The 19,923-nt window shown below is 33.4% G+C and overlaps 3 protein-coding genes across 5 annotated transcripts in view; 1 reads left to right on the plus strand and 2 right to left on the minus strand.

The window, feature by feature from the left end:
• The first annotated feature begins 3,214 nt into the window (after positions 1 to 3,214).
• LOC131166093 (uncharacterized) lies at positions 3,215 to 7,033 on the plus strand. Of its 3 annotated transcripts, none has more exons than XM_058124367.1 (6): positions 3,225 to 3,360; positions 3,540 to 3,646; positions 4,860 to 5,122; positions 5,212 to 5,423; positions 5,535 to 5,799; positions 6,409 to 7,033. In XM_058124367.1, exons 2-6 carry the CDS (start codon positions 3,562 to 3,564, stop codon positions 6,703 to 6,705), a joined length of 1,122 nt encoding a protein of 373 aa, XP_057980350.1. In that variant the 5' UTR covers positions 3,225 to 3,360; positions 3,540 to 3,561; the 3' UTR covers positions 6,706 to 7,033. The 3 variants fall into 3 exon arrangements, with proteins under 3 accessions (XP_057980349.1, XP_057980350.1, XP_057980351.1); XM_058124368.1 differs by having other exon boundaries at positions 3,287 to 3,451; XM_058124366.1 differs by having other exon boundaries at positions 3,215 to 3,646.
• A 1,864-nt stretch (positions 7,034 to 8,897) lies between these two features.
• On the minus strand, positions 8,898 to 15,098 carry LOC131165244 (diphosphomevalonate decarboxylase 2-like). Its single transcript, XM_058122854.1, has 10 exons — positions 14,373 to 15,098; positions 13,853 to 14,051; positions 13,285 to 13,348; positions 13,056 to 13,119; positions 12,884 to 12,964; positions 10,969 to 11,055; positions 10,568 to 10,725; positions 10,395 to 10,443; positions 9,510 to 9,634; positions 8,898 to 9,373 (listed from the first exon to the last, which is right to left on the minus strand). Exons 1-10 carry the CDS (start codon positions 14,586 to 14,588, stop codon positions 9,151 to 9,153), a joined length of 1,266 nt encoding a protein of 421 aa, XP_057978837.1. The 5' UTR covers positions 14,589 to 15,098; the 3' UTR covers positions 8,898 to 9,150.
• A 3,130-nt stretch (positions 15,099 to 18,228) lies between these two features.
• Positions 18,229 to 19,923, minus strand: part of LOC131166320 (uncharacterized) — a 50,514-nt gene continuing 48,819 nt past the window's right edge. Inside the window, exon 13 of the mRNA XM_058124763.1 lies at positions 18,229 to 19,475. Within this exon, the coding sequence (XP_057980746.1) occupies positions 18,715 to 19,475 (761 nt within the window). The 3' untranslated portion in view covers positions 18,229 to 18,714. The remainder of the gene's footprint in view (positions 19,476 to 19,923) is intronic.

The raw sequence follows: 19,923 nt of genomic DNA on the forward strand, positions 1-19,923 counted from the left end.
TTAAAATTTTCGTTTGAGCTTATTATAAATTTTTAATAATATTACGATAATAGAATTAAAGCTACAAAATTTTCAAGTGAAGTTTTCATTTCAAGATGGAATGAAACGATATAATTTTTTTTAAAAAAATCACATAAACCTCAAGAACCTCCCATTGCAAGGGATATATATATATATATATATATATATATATATATATATATATATATAAACTTATTAATGAAAAAATAAAATAAATAAAATTATAAGACGAATATATAAAATTATAATAATTAATTGTATTTTATTTCATCATATTTTAATTCACTCTTCTATATCAAATTAATTATTGGCTTGGATAAAGTAGAATATCACCTGCCATATTTAACCATTAATTTGAATGTTAGGTATTAAATGTTGAAATACGCAACTTGCCTTATCTTCCCAAAGTCGCAACTTGCAAGGAAAAGGTCAAGTCTCAAGTATATTTGTCTTTTACCCAAATATTAATTAGTATTTTAATGTAAAAAATTTTATGAAAATGACTATGAAAATAACATTTCTTAAGACTTGTTTACTATTGTTGTTGTTTTCTATCTTTTATTTCTATTTCTACATAGTAAAGAAACAGATTATAAAAATGTATTTGTTTAGGGACTGTTTGGTGTCACATTTTAAAATTAAAGAAACGAAAAGCCCAAACTAGAAATAGAAACTAAAAATAAGAAACTAACAACCAGTTTGATTGACATTTATACAATTAATACAAATTAAAATTTTAATTAAAAAAATGCTCATTTTCATCTCCCAATCAAATAATGTTATAAAAGTATGGTTAAAATAATAAAACGTCACTCAAGCCGACATTCTCGCTTCCGCTTCGTCCACCGTTGCTCACGCAGGTATTTCTCTCTAAGGCGGAACGCTCCCCTACCGATGCATTTTTACATCCCACAGCTTCGGCATAATTATTTTACTTATACTATTTTCAAATTTTACTTTACAACAAAAATTTTAGTAGACGTGGCAATTGAAAATTAGTTAAAGTATTTTATAATTGACTTTATTATTATTTTTTATAAACAATTTATATATGCTTTGACCAATCATTTACCGATATAATTAGATACTTGTTCATATGAATCATTTACCATCTATAGGTACCGTTGGTTCCATGAGTGTATCTACCTGAAATTAAACCTCCAATACTCCTTCTTATTTGAAAGCTTTCTGCAACATATTATGTATTATTTTCTAGATTAGTAATTTTAATCATAAAAAGTAAGTTTGAAAGGAGGTTTGCATCTAACTTTCAATTTCAATGAGTTGAAGATGATTATCGGCCGATTTGCATTAACTATATTACTTGTATGAAAAAATTTAGGATTTTGTCAGTGACAACATAAATAAAAAAAAAAATTTATTTCCTATAATAATAATAAAATTAATAATTTTGATATGTACATATAATTAAATTAATTTTTTAATTTAAATTGTAACTTCATTTTTATTTGCTATTGATACATGTATAAGTAATTTCTATATTAGCTGCTAATAAATGAATTAATTGATGACATAAATAAATCGATTAATAAATTACTACAAATTTATTATTTAAATTGTAACCGCTATCAATAATTGGATTAACATTGTTGTAATCTTTAATAATAATTGGATTAGTAACTTTTATACGGTTAATAATAAATTAATTAATTAATTTTACTACTACTACCAGTAATTGAGTTACTTCCTAAAATAATAATATAATAATTAATATTTAAAACCATCCTATATAAATTGATTAGTGTTTAAAACCTCCTTATAATTTTACAATTTAATTTTTAACTGCCAATAATATTTGAATAATATTTTCTGTAACATTATTAATAGTTAAATTATAATTTTGTATGGATAATTACTAATTAATTAATGATATAAATAAATTAATTATTATAAAAATATTTTATTACTTCATTCCATAAATAAATATTATTTATATTTTTATGGGTATAATCCATAACATGTCCTTAAAATTGAGATGGATTCAATTTTTTTGCATTTTTAATGTATTTTCTATGGATAATAATTTTTTAAAAGTTAAAATATTAGATTATAGTTACTGATTTTGTTCTAAAAATGTTTAGTCTCCTAGTGAAAAATGAGTTGTTATAAAGAAAAAGATAACTTCGAAGGTATGGTAAAAAAAAATTAAAAGGCGTTTAAAAGTATTTAAAATAACTAAAATTAATATATATTTTTTAAAATTAAAGTTAATATATTGATAATTTGTAATATTTTTTAAAAAATTAAGGAAAACAATAGAACATAATAAAATCTAACTTTTAGCTTAAAAGTTTCAAATTTATAACTTTTAAAAATAGAGTTTTAAAAGTTAGAAAAGTTGTTTACCAAAAGGTAGCTCTTTGTTTTTTTATAAAATTACAGCATGATTTTATGTATTTTGCCATAAGTAAATTGGTACTGGTTTGGATCTAGAATTTTATTTGAAAAAAAAAAAAGAAAAAAAATAGAAAAGAAAACTCATATTCCAATGTATTTCTATTATACAAAATTATATTAAAAATAAAAATTTATTCTAATGTGAATAAATTATTTTTAAAATTAAATATTAAACTTTTATTATTAATGGAGAAAATACACTTATACCTCCTAAGCTATACTATCCTTTAAAAATGTTCGCTTAAACTTTTAAACAACAACCCTTGCAACCCCTTATACTATCTATCGAAAAATAACCGAGCTAACATCCATTAAATAAAATAATAAAAATATTTTTATACCTTTTTATTATAATTCCAGTTCATCCAACTTGGTAGTGACTTTTCAATTGTAAAATTAGATAATTACAGGATTGTCAGAGTGGTGGTGAAATTTCAATATCATTGATATTTACAATTTATAAAATGCATTAAATATTATCAATAAATAAAAAATTATTTCATATGTTAAGTTAAATTATTTCTTTAATTAACTTTCATAATACAATATATACTAACCTTGAAAGTATTTTTATTTTATAAAACTAATTATTTAATTTCTAAAATTTCAATTTTTTTATTCGTATAATTTAGATTAAATTTTCTATATTTCTAATGTATATATTTTTTCATTTTTAAAAAATAAAAATAAATTATTTTATATTTTATTTTCCTGTGTGTGGTTGGTTGGCGAACAGAAGTGAACCACAGGACTGAGGCTTTAAATCAGATCTTCTAGAAAGTCAAGCTCGGACCCGACCCTCACGCCTCCCCAACACCACTCCCCCCCCCCCCCCCCCCCCCCCACCAAATTGTCTCCAATTAAATCGTCTCTCTCTGTCCCTGTTCTCTGTTCTCTCTCTCTGCCCTGTTGTTGCTCTGTGTGAGTCCCATTTGAGCTGCTTCCTCTGGGTTTGAACTTTGAAGCATTCGTTTCCTTCTGTGGTTTACCCACCCCGATCATCTTTTTCCAAGTTGATTCTGAGATAACTTTTCTTCTGGATTTGGAGATTTTTTTGCTAATGATTCTTAATTAATTTGTTTATGCATGTGTTTATTAAGAATGAGAATCTGATTATGAGTAATGGCGGAAGCTACTAGGAAAGTATCAGCTGCTTCAGCCAGGTCTCACACCCGGAAATCCAACACCACCTCCTCCTCCTCTTCAGGTTCTCTCTCTCTCTCTCTCTCTCCCCCTCTCCCTCTCTCTCTCTCTCTCTCTCTCTCTCTCACACACACACACACACACAGCGGCTTCCGTAGCCTATGCATCTGTTGAAGTTCTGATCATCTCAGAACAAACCCATTTTGCATTTCCTATGTTTTTCAGAGCCATGATTTGATTTCTGCCTTTTCTTCCTTCTTGGGTTGTTTAAATGGTCCTTAACTAACTAAGAATTTCAATAACAGAGGGTATCCATAATGAATTTATGACGCAAGCCTTTTTTGCGTTCCCTAATAGTTGTTTACATTCATTCTGCTTTGGAAATTTATTAAAATTAAATGGAAATCTTCACCTCCCGTTTGTTTTTCATAATCATAGCATGTGAATGTTTCCTGTATCATTCTGGGATCAACTGTTTAATATCTTAAAGATTTGGAGATTACAAACTTCTCTCATTGTTCTTGGTTAGGATCCTCAATGTCCCATTTAAACCTTTGAAAACTTTAGATAAAAAAGAATATATATATATATATATATATATGTATGTATAAAATTCATGTTTTTTGTCATTAAAAAGTGAGAAAAATAAAATGATAAATCAATAAATAAAAACTTGCTTTTTCCCCCTAATTACATTTGATTTTTCTTATTTTCTCATTTTTGAATAATTTTATTACTTAATTGTATTTGATATAGAAAAATACAATAAAGAATTAGTATGACAAAAAAATTTATTTTCTTTAAAAATGATTTGATATAGTATTTTTTTCTTATTTTCTCTTCTCAAACAAAAAAAAAAATCTCAATCAAAGGGAGTCTAGAGGTTCTAAAATCTGTATTTTCTTTAACATTCATTTTCTTTCATATGAAATTGTAAACCAAATATTATTTTATAATATTTCAATGAACATCAGAACGTTTCATACATGGTCTTGATCCAGAATTCAGCCTCTGTACTTGCTTTGATGATGACGTTTCTTGAGTTTTTTGTTATTGCGAAAATCCAAGCTCATTCTGATAACATTTCCAAAAACCTATTCTGAAATTTTTTTGACAATTACCCACATCTTGATTCTTCAACCTACGTATTTGACAAAGGAGAAGAATTTTAAAATGAAAATAAATGAAAAGAAACCCCCTATTACCCTTTTCCCAAGCTTTAAAATTGAATTTTACCAAATATCTCGAAATTAAGAAGGAACTGAAAATATGTTCAGGCATGCTGAGGACAATTACAGTGGTGCTGTTTGTTGGGTTGCTGGCATGGGCATACCAGGTGACCCACCCTCCGCCTTCCAACCTCTGTGGCTCCCCAGGAGGCCCCCCAATAACAGCACCAAGGATAAAGCTCAGGGATGGAAGGCATTTGGCCTACAAGGAGCTTGGTCTCCCAAGAGAATCGGCCAAACACAAGATTGTCTATATTCATCCCTTTGCCTCTTGCAGACACGATGAGGTGATCGTGACATACCTCTCCCCGGTATTCAATCGAATCAAAATTTTCTTTAATGGCATCTAAATTTGATGTGAAGGTTGCCCTGGTTGAGTTCATGGTGGATGTTTTGCCAGGAGCTTGTTCAAGAACTAGGTGTGTACGTTGTGTCGTTTGACAGGCCTGGTTATGGAGAAAGTGATCCCAATCCGAAGCGAAATGTGAAGAGTTTGGCCTTGGATGTAGAAGAGCTTGCTGATCAGTTGGAACTTGGGTCCAAGTTTTATGTTATTGGGTTTTCTATGGGAGGCCAGGCAGTGTGGGGCTGTCTCAAGTACATCCCTCACAGGTAAGCTGTAGCGCCTGTAGCCAAGTTTATGTAATTGGGTTTTCTGTGTAGTGCCTTTTTTTCCTTTCACCTTTCTTAACTTTCTCAAGCTGGAAATTTGATTACTGGTAGGCTAGCAGGAGCAGCATTGCTCACTCCAGTTGTCAACTACTGGTGGCCAGGCTTTCCTGCCAATTTATCTGAAGCAGTCTACAACCAACTACCCCTACAGGACCAGTGGTGCCTTCGTATCGTTCACTATGCTCCATGGCTCGCATACTGGTGGAACACCCAGAAATTGTTTCCTGCAAGTAGTGCTGTTAGCGGCAGTCCACGTATTTTCTCTCCTCGAGATATTGAACTTCTTCCCAAGTTAGCCGCAAGGAAAGCACATGAGGTACTTCGTCCTCTCCTATTTGATCAAGAAACAATAGACCAAACACTAGTAATGGCAAGATAATATGAATAAGACTCCCACACTCTTGAACATTCTGCACAGCACATGCACGGTCTCTCAGCCGTAATTTCAGTAGAAAGAACTTTGCATTATACAGGCCCTGCTACTAATCTTTGAGTGTAAACCCTTTTTTTTCCTGTGACCAATGGTATCCAGGTCTCCCTTTTAGGGTTTGACCATACACAAGGTGATCCAAGCAAATACATACTGTTGAATAGAGTTGGCTGAGAGAGGGAGAGTTTTGTACAGGCAAGTGTATCAGTTTTTATTGTGGCGTGTATATCGATGAAAACAAGCCACATGATGAAAAAATCATTGGAAAATTTTGTTATTTCTTCAAAATTTTTCTAGTAAGAGCTTTTGAAACCCACTATCCGGGTTCTGACAAACTTGGCCAGCATGACTTTTGTAAGTGAATGGTAACATCATGCGAGTGAACTGGGGCTAAAATTTCCTAGTGATTGTTTTGGGTTATATAGGACACATTTTGCACAAATGCTTCATAATCTTTTGATCCTTCTAACAGTTACAGATTATCATTGGCCTCAGGGACATGCAATGCAACAAGGAGTGCTCGAGTCCATGAATCGAGACTTGATTATTGGATTTGGGAGCTGGGAATTTGACCCAATGGATCTCAAGAACCCTTTACCAAACAATGAGGGGTCTGTTCATGTATGGCAGGGAGACGATGATAGGCTTGTACCGGCCACATTGCAACGCCATATTGCTGGAAGGCTTCCATGGGTTCACTACCATGAGTTACCAGGTGCTGGACATCTTTTTCCATGTGCAGAAGGAGCAAGTGAAGCTATTCTAAAGGCACTCTTACCTGGGGAGAAGTAGCCCACTTCTGGTTACTGGCCAGGCACTGGCATTTTAAGCTCTCAACCTCACACCCGTTCAACCATCCCAACAAAAACAAAAAGCTCCTGGTTTCCCATAGTGCCTGGATGCGTTCCATATGTTTTGGATCCATTACCATTTTTCATCCAAAGCCTTTCGACTCTTTTCCTTGTTTAATATTTTTGCTTGAAGGATTGAGATTATTAGTGTACTACTACAGAACAGGGCTATAGCATGGTTATGTACCTATAGTAGTCTTGTTCAATGCCTTTACTTTTTACACAGATTACCAGATTAATGAAGCAGAGCTGAATTTTGTGATGGTTCATAATCAAATTGCACAAGAAAACTTCATTATGTTTTTGCTAGGCACAGAAAACTGATCATTTCTGAAAATGAGGAAAAAGTAACACTATTAAATTTTAGGAGGAAGATTTTCCAAACAGGTTTGAGGTGAGAATCATCAGAAATGATGTTTTAAGAATTGAGTGCTGACTCAAATGGAATGTCGCTTGGAGGATATACCATACTTAAAAATGTTCAAAGTTTTCAAGGTTCACCACCCCATTGGCATTGTTAAATGCAACAGTCTCACGGTTTTGCCCGCTAAAAGACATCTTGAAACCTAAAACATTCTTATACAGCCTACGATCTTCCTACTAATACATGCCTGGATGGTAGGACACTGCACGCGTGTCTATGGATGGCGGCCAAGAGTGCCTGGTTGCCCTCCATGAGGTCATTCACATAAGAAATCTTGAGAGGCTAGAACAAATGCTCGTATCTTATTCAAGCATATTAAACTTTGGGTCAACGCCTGCTTCTGTGACTTAGTATCATCCCATCAATTGAGGTTCCAAATTAATGGGTTTTTGAATAGAAATAGCCCAACATTGGAAAATACTGTGCATAATAGGCCCATGATATCACGAGCCCATCCTCTCAACTCCACCATTGGCCATCACATGGCCCGTGATATTCATGGGCCTATAATAAATACCATCATTCTCAGCATTTTCAGAAATTCTAAAAGGATAAGAGCAATATTGACCTCCTTTAGGTTTAATAAAAAGACATGCCAGATACAAATTTTCAAAAAAAATAAATGTAAAAGATGTATACAAAAATTTTAAAATATTGGTAAAAGTCTGCATATTTTGTCAAATTAAAAAATGTTTAAAAATTTTGACCCTCAGAGTCGGTGTCAAGATTATTATTATTAGGATTAAATTGGAGAAATATAAGAGATCCCCTACATCTCATTCACCTTCTCGCTTTCCTTTCACCCTAGGAGAGTTCTTAAACTTCAATTTGTATTGAATTTGAATAAAATGCTATACAAACTTGTATTAAAATTTGTCTAAAATTTAAATTCAAATCCAAGATCTGAAATTTATATTTCCAAACGCAACATTAATTCTTCTTCATCAACCATGTTTAAGCTGATAATAGGTAGAGATTGGGCACAAATACCAAGAGGCAAATCAATTCAGGGATATTTTTTCGTGAGGGTATGGGAGTTAATTCCCAAGTCTCCTCTGTTTCTTTCGAGCTCCAATAACATTCATAGAAAACCAGAGACAACTCTAGACTATTCATTGACATGGGTGGACATTGGTTAAAGGACCATGGAGTCATAATTCATTTTCTGCCCCTTTTAGTGTGGAGTGAAAACACACAGCCAAGTTCCCAAAAATGCATTCCTATTACTCTGTTCTATGACAAGCAATACAAAGCTTTCAAGCAAACATAAAAAATCTGTAAGGGAGAGTTCGGGTCTAACCCAACACCCTAAAGGGGACTATATTAAGACAACAGAATGGTTCTGAAATTTTAAACCATGTTTTGTCTTTGTACCAAATCATTAAGTGATTGTTACAATCAGCAAAATAGTGAAACAGAGTTTGATCATAAAGTGTATTTTCTTTACTTGGTATTGGAATCTCAGTAAAAGAAAGAAAGCTCAACCGGGTGCAGCATTGTGTATGACACCAGAACTAGTATGAAGGAAACAATACACTAAGTCTGGCGACCTCAAAATCCAAACACCAAGCACTGAAAATTTCCTTGACCCCAAAAATATCTCCAACGATTCTATAAACCACAACTCAGCTCATGCCGCTTTTGAGACTCAAATGAGACCCCAAAACAGTACCTTCTGCACTGTAGCTCTTGATGTTTAAGTCGGAAAATTTTGGAAGTTCGAAAAAGCTATAATTACTTGAGCAAAAACAAATTATTCACTATCATGTCAACAACAGAACGGACATTATTTGGATAGAACTACCCAAGAAAAAAAAATTACAAATACATGACAAAAACAACACAAAATTTGCAAGACATCTAGCACACCAGAAAAGACATCTAAGAGGGTTACTTCTCACCAAGGGGAAATATAGGGTAACCCAAAAAGCGAACAGATGCAGGAAAAATTGCCCTCTTAGGTTACTTGGGCAGCCCCGTTTCAGGATCAAGGAGAGCCTGACTTTTATCAGAAAGCAAAACAGGCCCTCTCCCTGGCTTTGTGCAGATGAAATAACTAACATCACCTTTGTACTTCCGGGCTGGATCGTTATCCTTGATTTCTGGAGGTGGCGGCAAAGCTTCCACATCCTTCATCCCCTTAAGCCCAGCATCTTGTAGTATCGATTTATCACCAATAACATAACTACAGAAAAAGAAAGGAACTATCAGAATACTCGTTTTTGTATGTGCCTTCTAGAGCTCTTCAGATTTGCACTCGTATTTCACCAGTGCCATTGACACCACTTCTATTGCAAAAATTATATCTAAAAGCAAAATACCTGTTCAAATCAGTATCCTCATGTGGAGGGAAGTAGAAGAGCAGCCTTTGAAGCAAAGCTGCAGCAACCTTCCTGTTACGTGCAATTAGAACTGCATTTGGCCCAGCATCAAAAGTATACGCTACCTGTCAAAGATCTCAAAACAAGTCAAGGTTTATGAGAAATCATGGCAACACAATTAGAGCTCATAAATATTCTCATCTTATCTAAAGACCAGACCAATGGAGTTCCAGCAGGAACTCAAAGTGGAATTGACATGATAACTGGACCTAGTGAAAGGGCTCAATCCATCCAGCTCCAGGTAAACTGACATTCCAGTGCCCCTTGAATACATAAAGGTGCCTTGACATTGGTCTGCTTTTTCAACAGGAATGGAAACATTTTTGAGAGACCAATGGCAATAACAAAGAAGATTAACACACATCACAAATGATCAAGTGCCCCTAGAATCAAAAAATATTTGAGTATACAAGCTTTGAATCTCTTACAAAGAATTCATACCAATATTTACCAAACCATTAATTTGTACAAGGCCAAGCAAAACTGCTATTTTTTTTAGCTTTTTTTGGGAGGGAGAGCGAGAGAGCTGTAGGTCTGCATAGTTGCCCCATCAGTTTTGTAATTATTTATGTTCGCAATAAGAATACAGTTACTACAACCAAGTTATAAAGATTGAAATGCACTCATATCTTGGAAGTTAAATCCATCCAAAATTCCTCTTAAGAGGAAACAGAAGCAACAACAACAAGCCTCAACCACTAGGTAGGGTCGGCTACATGAGAGGAAGATACATAAAATTTATGTCAACTTTAGCACATTAAAAGTGGACAAGGATTAGTGAATGAGGCAGAAGGAAAAAATAAACAAATAAATAAATAAACAAACCTGAGGTGTTTCTTCAGAACGATTCCACTTCTCAACATAGCTGATTATCCTGAAACAATAGTAGGCCAAAATCAGAAGCATGTTTTAATGATGCTGAAAGACCAATTAAATAAATTAAAATATTTGGTGCTGCTTAAAATTCAGGAATAGAGAAGGCAGAAAACAAGACTTGCCTGTTGGATGTATCATTCATGTAGAATATAGGGGGAGAAGAATCCAGGCAGACTGCATGAAACTGGTTACTGTCAGCACAAGTCAGCTGTGCAAAAGATGGAAAATCACGGTTTCTGATGGCTTCTTCCATTTGAAGTATGCGTTTTGGAACTACTTCCTATGGAACAAGAAATATAAAACATCAAAAAAGTTATATCCAACTTCCAACAAACTCAAAAAAATAGAAACCAAAAGTTGACACATACTCCCAAAGAAAACTGGTCATAAAACCATAAAAGTTCAAACGCATAATTATTTAGAAATAATGAAAAACCCAAAAACTGCAAACAATAGGAATCTCATTAAAGATGAAACAATATAGGCATTGTAGAAGTGATTAAAAATAAAGGATGAAAAGAACCTTAGCTCTATGCTGTAAAAGCAAACTTGTTTTAACACTTTCACGCATTCCTGTAGTACTACTAGTTTCCTTCTGCCTCGAGCTTACCTAGAATCAGAACTCAGATTAGTATTGCAAAAATGAACTGATGCAAGAGAGAGCATGGGCCAAGAAATTTGTTGAAGTTTCTTCACATGAACGTTATACAATGTGCCCTTCAAGCTATGTAATTCAACATATTATTATGAATGCAGCAGCGCACATGACACAAGAGACAATAATTTGTCACAACCAATAAAAAAATACAAAAATAGATTAAGTATCAGCTTTTCTTTAAGGGCTGGTTCAACGGAATAGCTATTCATTGGAATAAGATGGAATATAATTTAAATTTTGGCAATCAAGGGAATAGTTATTCCTTATATGTTTCTAATTATTTCATTCAACATGTAATAAGAAAGGGATAAACATCCCCATGATAAAATTTGGAAATAGTTGTTCCTTATCTATTACGTATTATGCACTAATAAAATTTTTCACATTGTTATTTGTTTTATAATAACAACATAATTTCTTGTATAATTAATTGTAACTAACCTACTAAAATTAATCTATTCGTAAATGAAATGTAAATTTCTGTCATTAATAATAACTGAAAAAAAAAAAACCAAGGCAATAAACAACTTGGAAGCAGCAGAATGAGATCATGTTAGAAACAAGTTTCAGTATATTATTGACAATGGTCTGACAGTCGTACACAGAATGCAACTATTAAAACAGGGCAACTTTTAAACATCTAAAATTAACTTACAACTTCAAACTCAGAGAGTAGAGAGGCTAAATTGATAAGAAACCTAGGGGCTGTTTAGAATCATTTTCGTTTTCCATTTTTTGTTTTTGTAATTTGTTGCAATACAGTGAAGAAATGGCGATGACAGTGCATTTGTCAATTGTCTATGTTTTGAGTTATTGTGGCAATTTGTTGGCACAATAATTTAGCATCCAGAATTTAATTGTGGATTAAATCAATTTGTACAGATTTGTTAATAAATTTAAAGTAAAATGACCATGTGAATTTTAATAAAATTAAAGTAAAATATTCATAAATTTTCTAAACATTTGAAAAAATTCATAAAAGACATTTAAAAAATATTTTTCATGTTTTTCAATTTTCATATGCATTAGGTCTGTTCTTGGAGTACTAAAAAATGAGTTTAGAAATATAATAATTATGTAAAAAATTATAATTAAGTTATATTTTTGTTATAATATTTTCTGGTTTGCATTCTTTTGCATTTTCATTTTTTTTAATCATATTTTTTCTTTTTCTTTTTTATTCAAGGTCAAAAAATATGCATTCAATCAGGTTTTAAATTTGTTTTAGTATGACATATATTAACCAAATATTTAACTCATTTTCAGTTTTTAGTTTCTAGTTTCTAGTTTTTTTTTTTTTCCCTAAATTTTTTACACCGATACCAAAAAGCCCCTTAGGTCGTCTGGTTTACAAAATGTCTTTTCCAAGGAATAAAATAGTCATAGTATAGAGATTGATAAGTCACAAAAGGAATAGAAATTTCATCATAAAGCAAATGATAATACAAAAGTCTTTTATTAATCCATTACATGAGAGAGACAAGGAATGATTATTCCCATATTTCTGAATACAACTTCCCATCTGATTCGATTGTAGATCAAACACGACAAACTTTAGCATGAGCTTCTTTCCCCTTTTTGTAATTAAATTATATCCCTATACAATTTCTTTTCTACTTGCACCTTACTCTTTTTTTGTGAACTGAACATAACATTAGAAATGAAAAAGTCTTTTTAGAAATACACACTATTACACATTCAAGTATATAACTTCACCACTGAAACAAGAAGCCATCTCATTTAAACACAAGAATGCAGTGTGGGGGAAAATTTTACATACCACAGCAATAACAATAACAAGATCATCCCAGTGCTTCTCATCTACAAGCTGAACAGCAATGCTATCACTTCCATTCTCATCCTGGCCAAATACAGACATGCAGAATCAGTGCCAAGCTTTCTAAATTGATGACACCAAAGATAAAGCTTGGGATTCAAACTTAGTAACTTACATTTCCCATGATCCACTTGACAAAGCCACCAAATAAACTGCGACAAGCACTGCCAGAACCTTGCCTGTACACATAAAAATCAGTAAGCAAATAAATAAATAATTGATTAGTCAATAAATCAATTTCACTGCCAATATTTACTAGCATTCTCCGAATTCCCAACATGAAGACAACAATAAAAAATAGAGAAAGATAGTATATGCACACACTTCAATTAATAGCGAAATACCTTGCAATAGCAGAAAGTTTCCCCTGATCTTCCTTCAAGTTCATCAACTTTCCAAGAGCAAAAACTGCAAGAGAAAATGAAATAATTAGTTACACAAACTCAGAATGGTTTTTTATCTAGAACACAACGAAGGCCAAAATAAACTATAAAGGAACCGTCGTGGACATATTACAAGTCCCAAGACAGACTTGCAGTGCGTGGCTGTAACAAAAGTATGGCAAAATTACAGTTGTTCCAGTCCAAGCAAAGACTAAGAATATACAAAATGCAGGGTTTCAAATCACTGTGGGACTCTAGTTTATCATGACAACAAACAACCTCTTAAATAGTCACAAGCGCATGTGTATAATCTCATGTTAATACCATAAATCTCTTTATCACAGCAAAGTAATACAAATATTAAAGAAAAGGGCGTCCCTGGGCTACAAGTCTCCCGCTTTGCAAGGGGAAGGGCAGGGTCAAGCATTACCCATTCTTTTATGCAGAGAAGTTGTCTCCTTGATCTCGAACCATGGCTAAAGTAATATACATATAATCAAAAAAATAGATTTTGAAATGGATATATTACCAAGACAAGCAAACCCAGCAGCAGAAGAAGCCAACCCAGCAGCAGTTGGAAAATTGTTATAGGAAGCAATATGTACATGCAATTTCTCCCAATCCTTTCTCACGATCTTAATACCCTTTTCCTCATCCTCAACATCGCTAGCTCGACTCCTAATTTCCCTCAAACAATTCTGATACCTACCGCCGGAGAGAGAAATTTCCTACAGTAACCAACAAACCCAAGATGAATCACAGTATTTGGAGAAAAAAACAATCACAACAAAAGAAAAACCCAAATGCTCTGTTTTCACATTAGAAATCCAAATTCTTCTGAACATTTCATTATTTGCAACCTAAGAAACAAAAAACCTCAAATTAAATATTCAACTCTCTGACTGAGCTGAAGAGAGTTTTTCTTTTCTTTTCTGTCCCCGCCCCACCTTTTACTTTTTTTTTTTTTTTTAACATGGCAGAAGCCAAATAAATTAGGAACCCAGGATTCAAAAATTGAAAAAAACATAAAAATGAAATCAGAATTTTACCTTGCCATTGAGCCACATCCGATCTTTCTCAAAGCTAGGACTGACGGCCACGGTGGTGGTCGTGCACAGATGATTCGGATCCAGCGTAACACTGATACTGTCATTTACAGGCAAAATCAAGGTTTCATCTCTCTTGCCCCAGTATTTGATCACGGCAATATTGGTCGGCGTCTGGGCCGTCACCGTCAACACCCATTTCTGCGATTTATCGGCCATATCGAAGAACAGAGCAGATTCAAGTGAATTCAAATATATCTCATACGAAGAACGACGACACTGAATCTATGGAAACCCGAACTGGGACAGAGGGCGGTGGCAAGAAGATGCAGAGCGGACTACAAAACAATGTTCCGGACGATTTCCTCGAGGATGGTGACGGGAAAGAAAAAAAGCGGGAAAATGAAGGAAAATGAGAGAAAATGGAGAGAATCAACGATCAGCGCGAAAAGGGTACCAACATGAGATGGATTCGGACCAGATCTTACAGCTTCAAGGAAGTATCCTAGAGCCTAGAGGACATCACCAATAATGGCAGCCAAAATGGAAAAGGGGGGTTTATATAGGAAGAGGATGAGAGTGACGAAGCCCACTTTACTTCTTGATGATGGTTGAATGCTTGACGTATAGATGCGCAGGCTGCGTTTGAATACCTGAAAATTGAATGGCTTGAAAAACCCATGCAATGATTTCATCTTTCGGAAATTAATGTTGTCTTTATGAAAATTTAGGTTGTGGTTTGGGAAAATCAGTGTACTTTTACATTATTTTAATTCACCCATATTTAAATTTAAAATTTTAAAATAAATAAATAAATATAATTTTTATTGTTTAAATTTATGTTTTTGAAAATTTAGAAAAATTTTAAGTTAAATGAGAAAGAAGAGAACAAATAACATTTTAAGGAAAACAATATTATAATGTGAAACATTTTCAATACTGTAGTATTTTTCTCATCCTATTTTTACAAAATAAATTATAATTATAATTAAAAATAATCATTCTAATTTTTAAGTCAAATAATATTCCACATAACTTTAAATGCTTGAGAAAATTTATCAAAAGGAAACTTACTAGCTTTTGATTTTTTATTTTTAATTTCAATTTTTAGTTTTTATTTTTATAATCTTTTATAGTGATACCAAACAATTCTTTATTTAAAAATATGTCAAACTAATTGAATTAGGTATGAAAATGGGAGATAAATATTGGGTATTTTGAATCCACACTCATTAGCCAATAATTTTAATAATTTTTTTCTCACAATAATAAGATGAAAATACAAATTTTTACCTTGTCCATTCTTGAATCTATATTTATATGAATTTGATTAAATTATAATATAAAATTTACGGTTTATAAGTTAAGTTTTTTCTTTAAAAAAAAAAAACAAATAATTAAAGGTAGCACGTGACGTACAGGGCCCAGTGTGAGAGAAAAATTGAGAAGGTATGGTACATAAATAAATTTGCACTACTGTAAAAGTGTTCTTGTACATTCATTTAGCTTTCTATTGTCCTTTCAAATACAGTTTTTTTTTTTTTTTTTTTTTTCCCATTGCTGATAATGATTGATGGCAGCCTTTCCATCTTCACCAAATTGCTGTATAGCTTCTGTTAAAAGTGACTAATTAAAAAAAATTAAATGATAATAGTTTGGGGATAACTCCCACTGCTTCAACTTATCCTTAACTCTTTTCAAACGATCGTGATTAAGGAACAATTCACAAAAATCGTTCGATTTTCAAACCGTAACAACATACATTAAACATGATAGTCTCTTATAATATAATCAAGAGCTAATTTTAAATTTTTAAAATTTAAAAGTAATTTCGTTATTGTTTAGATTGGATTAATAAATTTATGGAGAGACTAGGAAAAAAAAAGCAATTTTTATAGTGCTCACGAGCATAGTTTTTCAGTGCAATAAAGGTGTATAAAATTAAGAGAATGCATAATTTCCTATTACTGATTTACTTATTTATTTGCAACTTAAAATTTATATTTAATTTTTTTTTGGAATAATATAAAAAATCATTTTATAAAATAATTCCTTTTGTGCGCTGTCATAATTTGCACCCGAATACTAACCAAAAATGACTTGAAAGGCCCCAAATGACTAGTAAAGATTGGCCTATCTAAAAAATTATCTAATTCAACAAATTCAAATTGAATAATTCACAAAAATATTTAAGTTAATTAATGGGTTCGATTTCCTTATAAATTGAATATGTGAGTTAAGATATGAATTTCATCGCAGTCCATATGATGAGAGTTAAAAAAATGCTAAAAAATTCAAAAAGTAAAACAGAATCAAAAGTTAAAAATTAAAAGTAGCTTTTCACATTATTCTCAATATTAACTTTTAATTGTAGCTTTACATTTAATTAACTCTATTTTTGGATATAATAATAATAATAATAATAATAATAATAATAATAATAATTTAGAGTCATCCAACTAAATACGTTCAAGTGGTAAGGGTGAGATTCGACTTTAATGATGCTAAAGTCTTAAGTTTGATTTTTGACATTTAATAAATTACTATAAATGCATCAATGTGCATGATTATAAAAATTAAAAAAATAAAAAATAAATAATGATAATAATGATTTGGAGTGGCAGCACGTGGAGCTCATGGCCTCGTGGCGGGGGGTCAGCTCACGTGGGCTTAAGGCGAGACGTCCAATGCCCAGAAAATATTATAAAATAAAATAAAAAAAGGAAGAAGCGTGGAGGATGAGGGCATTATTTTAAGACTTTTTGGAAGAGAGCAGCACAAGAAGACAAAGCCTCTGTTTGGTCTTTTCTCAATAGTAATAATAATAAGAAAAATCTGAATGCATAAGAAGAAAAATAAAATTGTTCTATCCTAATGTTTTTTTCTTATAGGGATTCAAGAAATATACAATTTAATTGAAAGACCATACTCAATTCTTAGCCTCACTAATCAAAACCCAAAAGACGCGCACACCGAACTAAAGCTCCCAGCCAAAATTGGTCCATTTGAGTCGATATATGAATATATATATATATTGAAGGATTTGAACCTAGTTCGAGAATCAAGAAGGGAACCACTCGGTCAAAGCTCAAATTTGCTATTAAGATGAAGTTACATAACCAAACTAATAATTTATAATTTAAATGTAAGACATGACAAACGCATCTCACACTTAATCTCCAATTGTGTTTAGAATTCATGTCATTGCGTGGATCCGACTATGCAGAACCCTCAAAAGAATAGCCTCACGTGACAATTTCTAATTTGCGAGTAGTACACGAGCTCATTTACAATAAGGTCGACTAATGTGTTCAGCAGCCAACAAAGGAGTAGGAAAATAAAAGAATAACTGTTGGTACCAGTCCTATATTTTGTCTAACTGAAGAGAAAAGGGATACAACAAGCAAGGAGGTCTGCCTCTTTCAAATATACAACATGAGAGAACTGCTAAACAGAGCAGGGGTACTTGTAACCCAATTTCATTGACCACCAACATTGACCATTTTTTTTTTCAAGGGTCAGAAAATGGCAGCTGAGCACTTCAACAGGTACATGTTTTTTCACCCTTCACAGGCACGTCAGTCTGTTCTCATGGTCATAGATTCCTCTTCAGGTTTATAAAATATAAAGCCTAACAATTACAGCAGTTGGCAAGTCCACATTCGATTACAATTTTCAAGCCGTCGCTGGTGTCTCCAGTCCAGTCGAGTAATGTCATGGAAAGTTCAATTTTACGTTTCTTGTTCTAATTCCTGATACTCGTTCTCTAAGAAACTGTAAATTTTTTACTTGGAAGTTTTTTTTTCTTTCTTTTTCAATTACAGAAATAAGGATTTAAAATGCAGACTAAAGGCGCAACTTTTCGAATTCGCAATGTTTCCAAACCCACTTCACCAAATGGACCAAGCAAGCTTCTAAGTTCTTACAAAAGCCTTATACAGAACTCAGCATACAGATGACACGTGGTGGCCTCACAATTTTTGTAAACCTGGAAATTTTTTGTATAATTTAGTATGCAATTCCTGTATGTAATTCTCTACTCATGGCACTGACCTTAAAAACAACTCAAAATTGGAGGTGAAGGGTACCCTGCACCTGAAATTTGCCCTATGAATGAGAGAAGGAAAGGGCACTGAAAGTACTGGGGGTAATTCCCTGTGAGAGGCTCGGCACTTGCAGAGAGCAGTTCTTCAGAAACAATATCCCAGGCAGGGCCAAACAACCTGGGTGAAGAGCCCCAGCAATACAAATATCACTACATGGAATATCCACTGCATTGAGCGACTTCAGAACTGTTCAAAACCCATTTGCCCATCCATCAATTACCAAAATCTATCCCTAATTTCTAATCAGAATCCGGATCCCCATCCACAATGTCAGGAAATGAGTCTGAAGATGATTCATGCTCCAATTCAAACAGAAATCCCTGGCTTCTCTTGGAATCCATGACCGTCGAAGTAGTTTTTTCTATTGCAGCATACCCATCACCTTTCTCCAGCAACTCATCCTTGTCTAATGCCATTTGACCCCTTGAATGATCCAACGTGTGGCTGTCAGAAGCAGTTGTAAATTCTAGGTTTGTGCCCACGGGGTTGCAGGTAACAGCAGGAATAGTGGCTTCATGAGAAATGGGCTCAGGAATTCGGGACAACTCGACCACAATCTCATCCTGATTTTCTCTTATCTCAACATCAGAACCAGCCACTGCTGCTGGCCCCAGGCCCTGCTTACTTTTTGGAGGCATTTCTGTTCCAAATGAACAGTCCATGGAGAATTTTTCTTTAGCCCCAGAATCCCTGGCAGGTTCAGAAGGCTCTTTGGAGACTATTGTACTCTTAGCTGGATAAGTCACTGGACCTCCAGTTTCATTGGCATCCCTGCACCATCTGTCATATAGCTCATCATCTTCAGAACCGGAATCCAATTGTTCCATTCCCAGCAAACCATTTGACAGAGGAATGTTGTGCCCATGACCCCCAGCGTATGTATCTTGGTGTGGAGAAGAGAAATCCATCAGTGGAAGCGCCCTGGGATGTATGAGAACTTCCAAGGCCAACAGAGCATGGGCACAGAATTCAGCAAGCCTCGTTCCTGTTTCCTGCTTACCTGCAAACACCATCTCTATAAAGGGCAGAACATTACAGGTATAAATTTAATTAATTAAAGCAATGTGATCAAGAAAGAGAAATACAAGAAGAGGCTAGAGCAGTTCTTTAAAAGCAAATGATTTGTCACTATGCATTGAGCGGGGATTTCTTTTTGCCAGGTGAACTATGCCCATTTGGCAGCCACAGAAGGTCGATTTCAGGCAAAAAAAAATCCATGACAACTCGTTCTCTCATGTCTATTGACAAACCATCATATTCAAAATTTTCCCATACAATCATAATATATTAAACCAATAGCTACAGAATTTTGCTGACTAGGTGATGATTCCGTATCAAAACATCAATTGAGCACTTCTTACACAACCTTGACAGATTGCCGCTTCAACCAAGGTGAAATCTTCCTCCCACCATGATAGAACCCCATCACCATCATTACAAGCCCCACA

The sequence above is a fragment of the Malania oleifera genome, chromosome 10, assembly GCF_029873635.1.
Source record: "Malania oleifera isolate guangnan ecotype guangnan chromosome 10, ASM2987363v1, whole genome shotgun sequence".
NCBI classification, from domain to species: Eukaryota; Viridiplantae; Streptophyta; class Magnoliopsida; order Santalales; family Ximeniaceae; genus Malania; species Malania oleifera.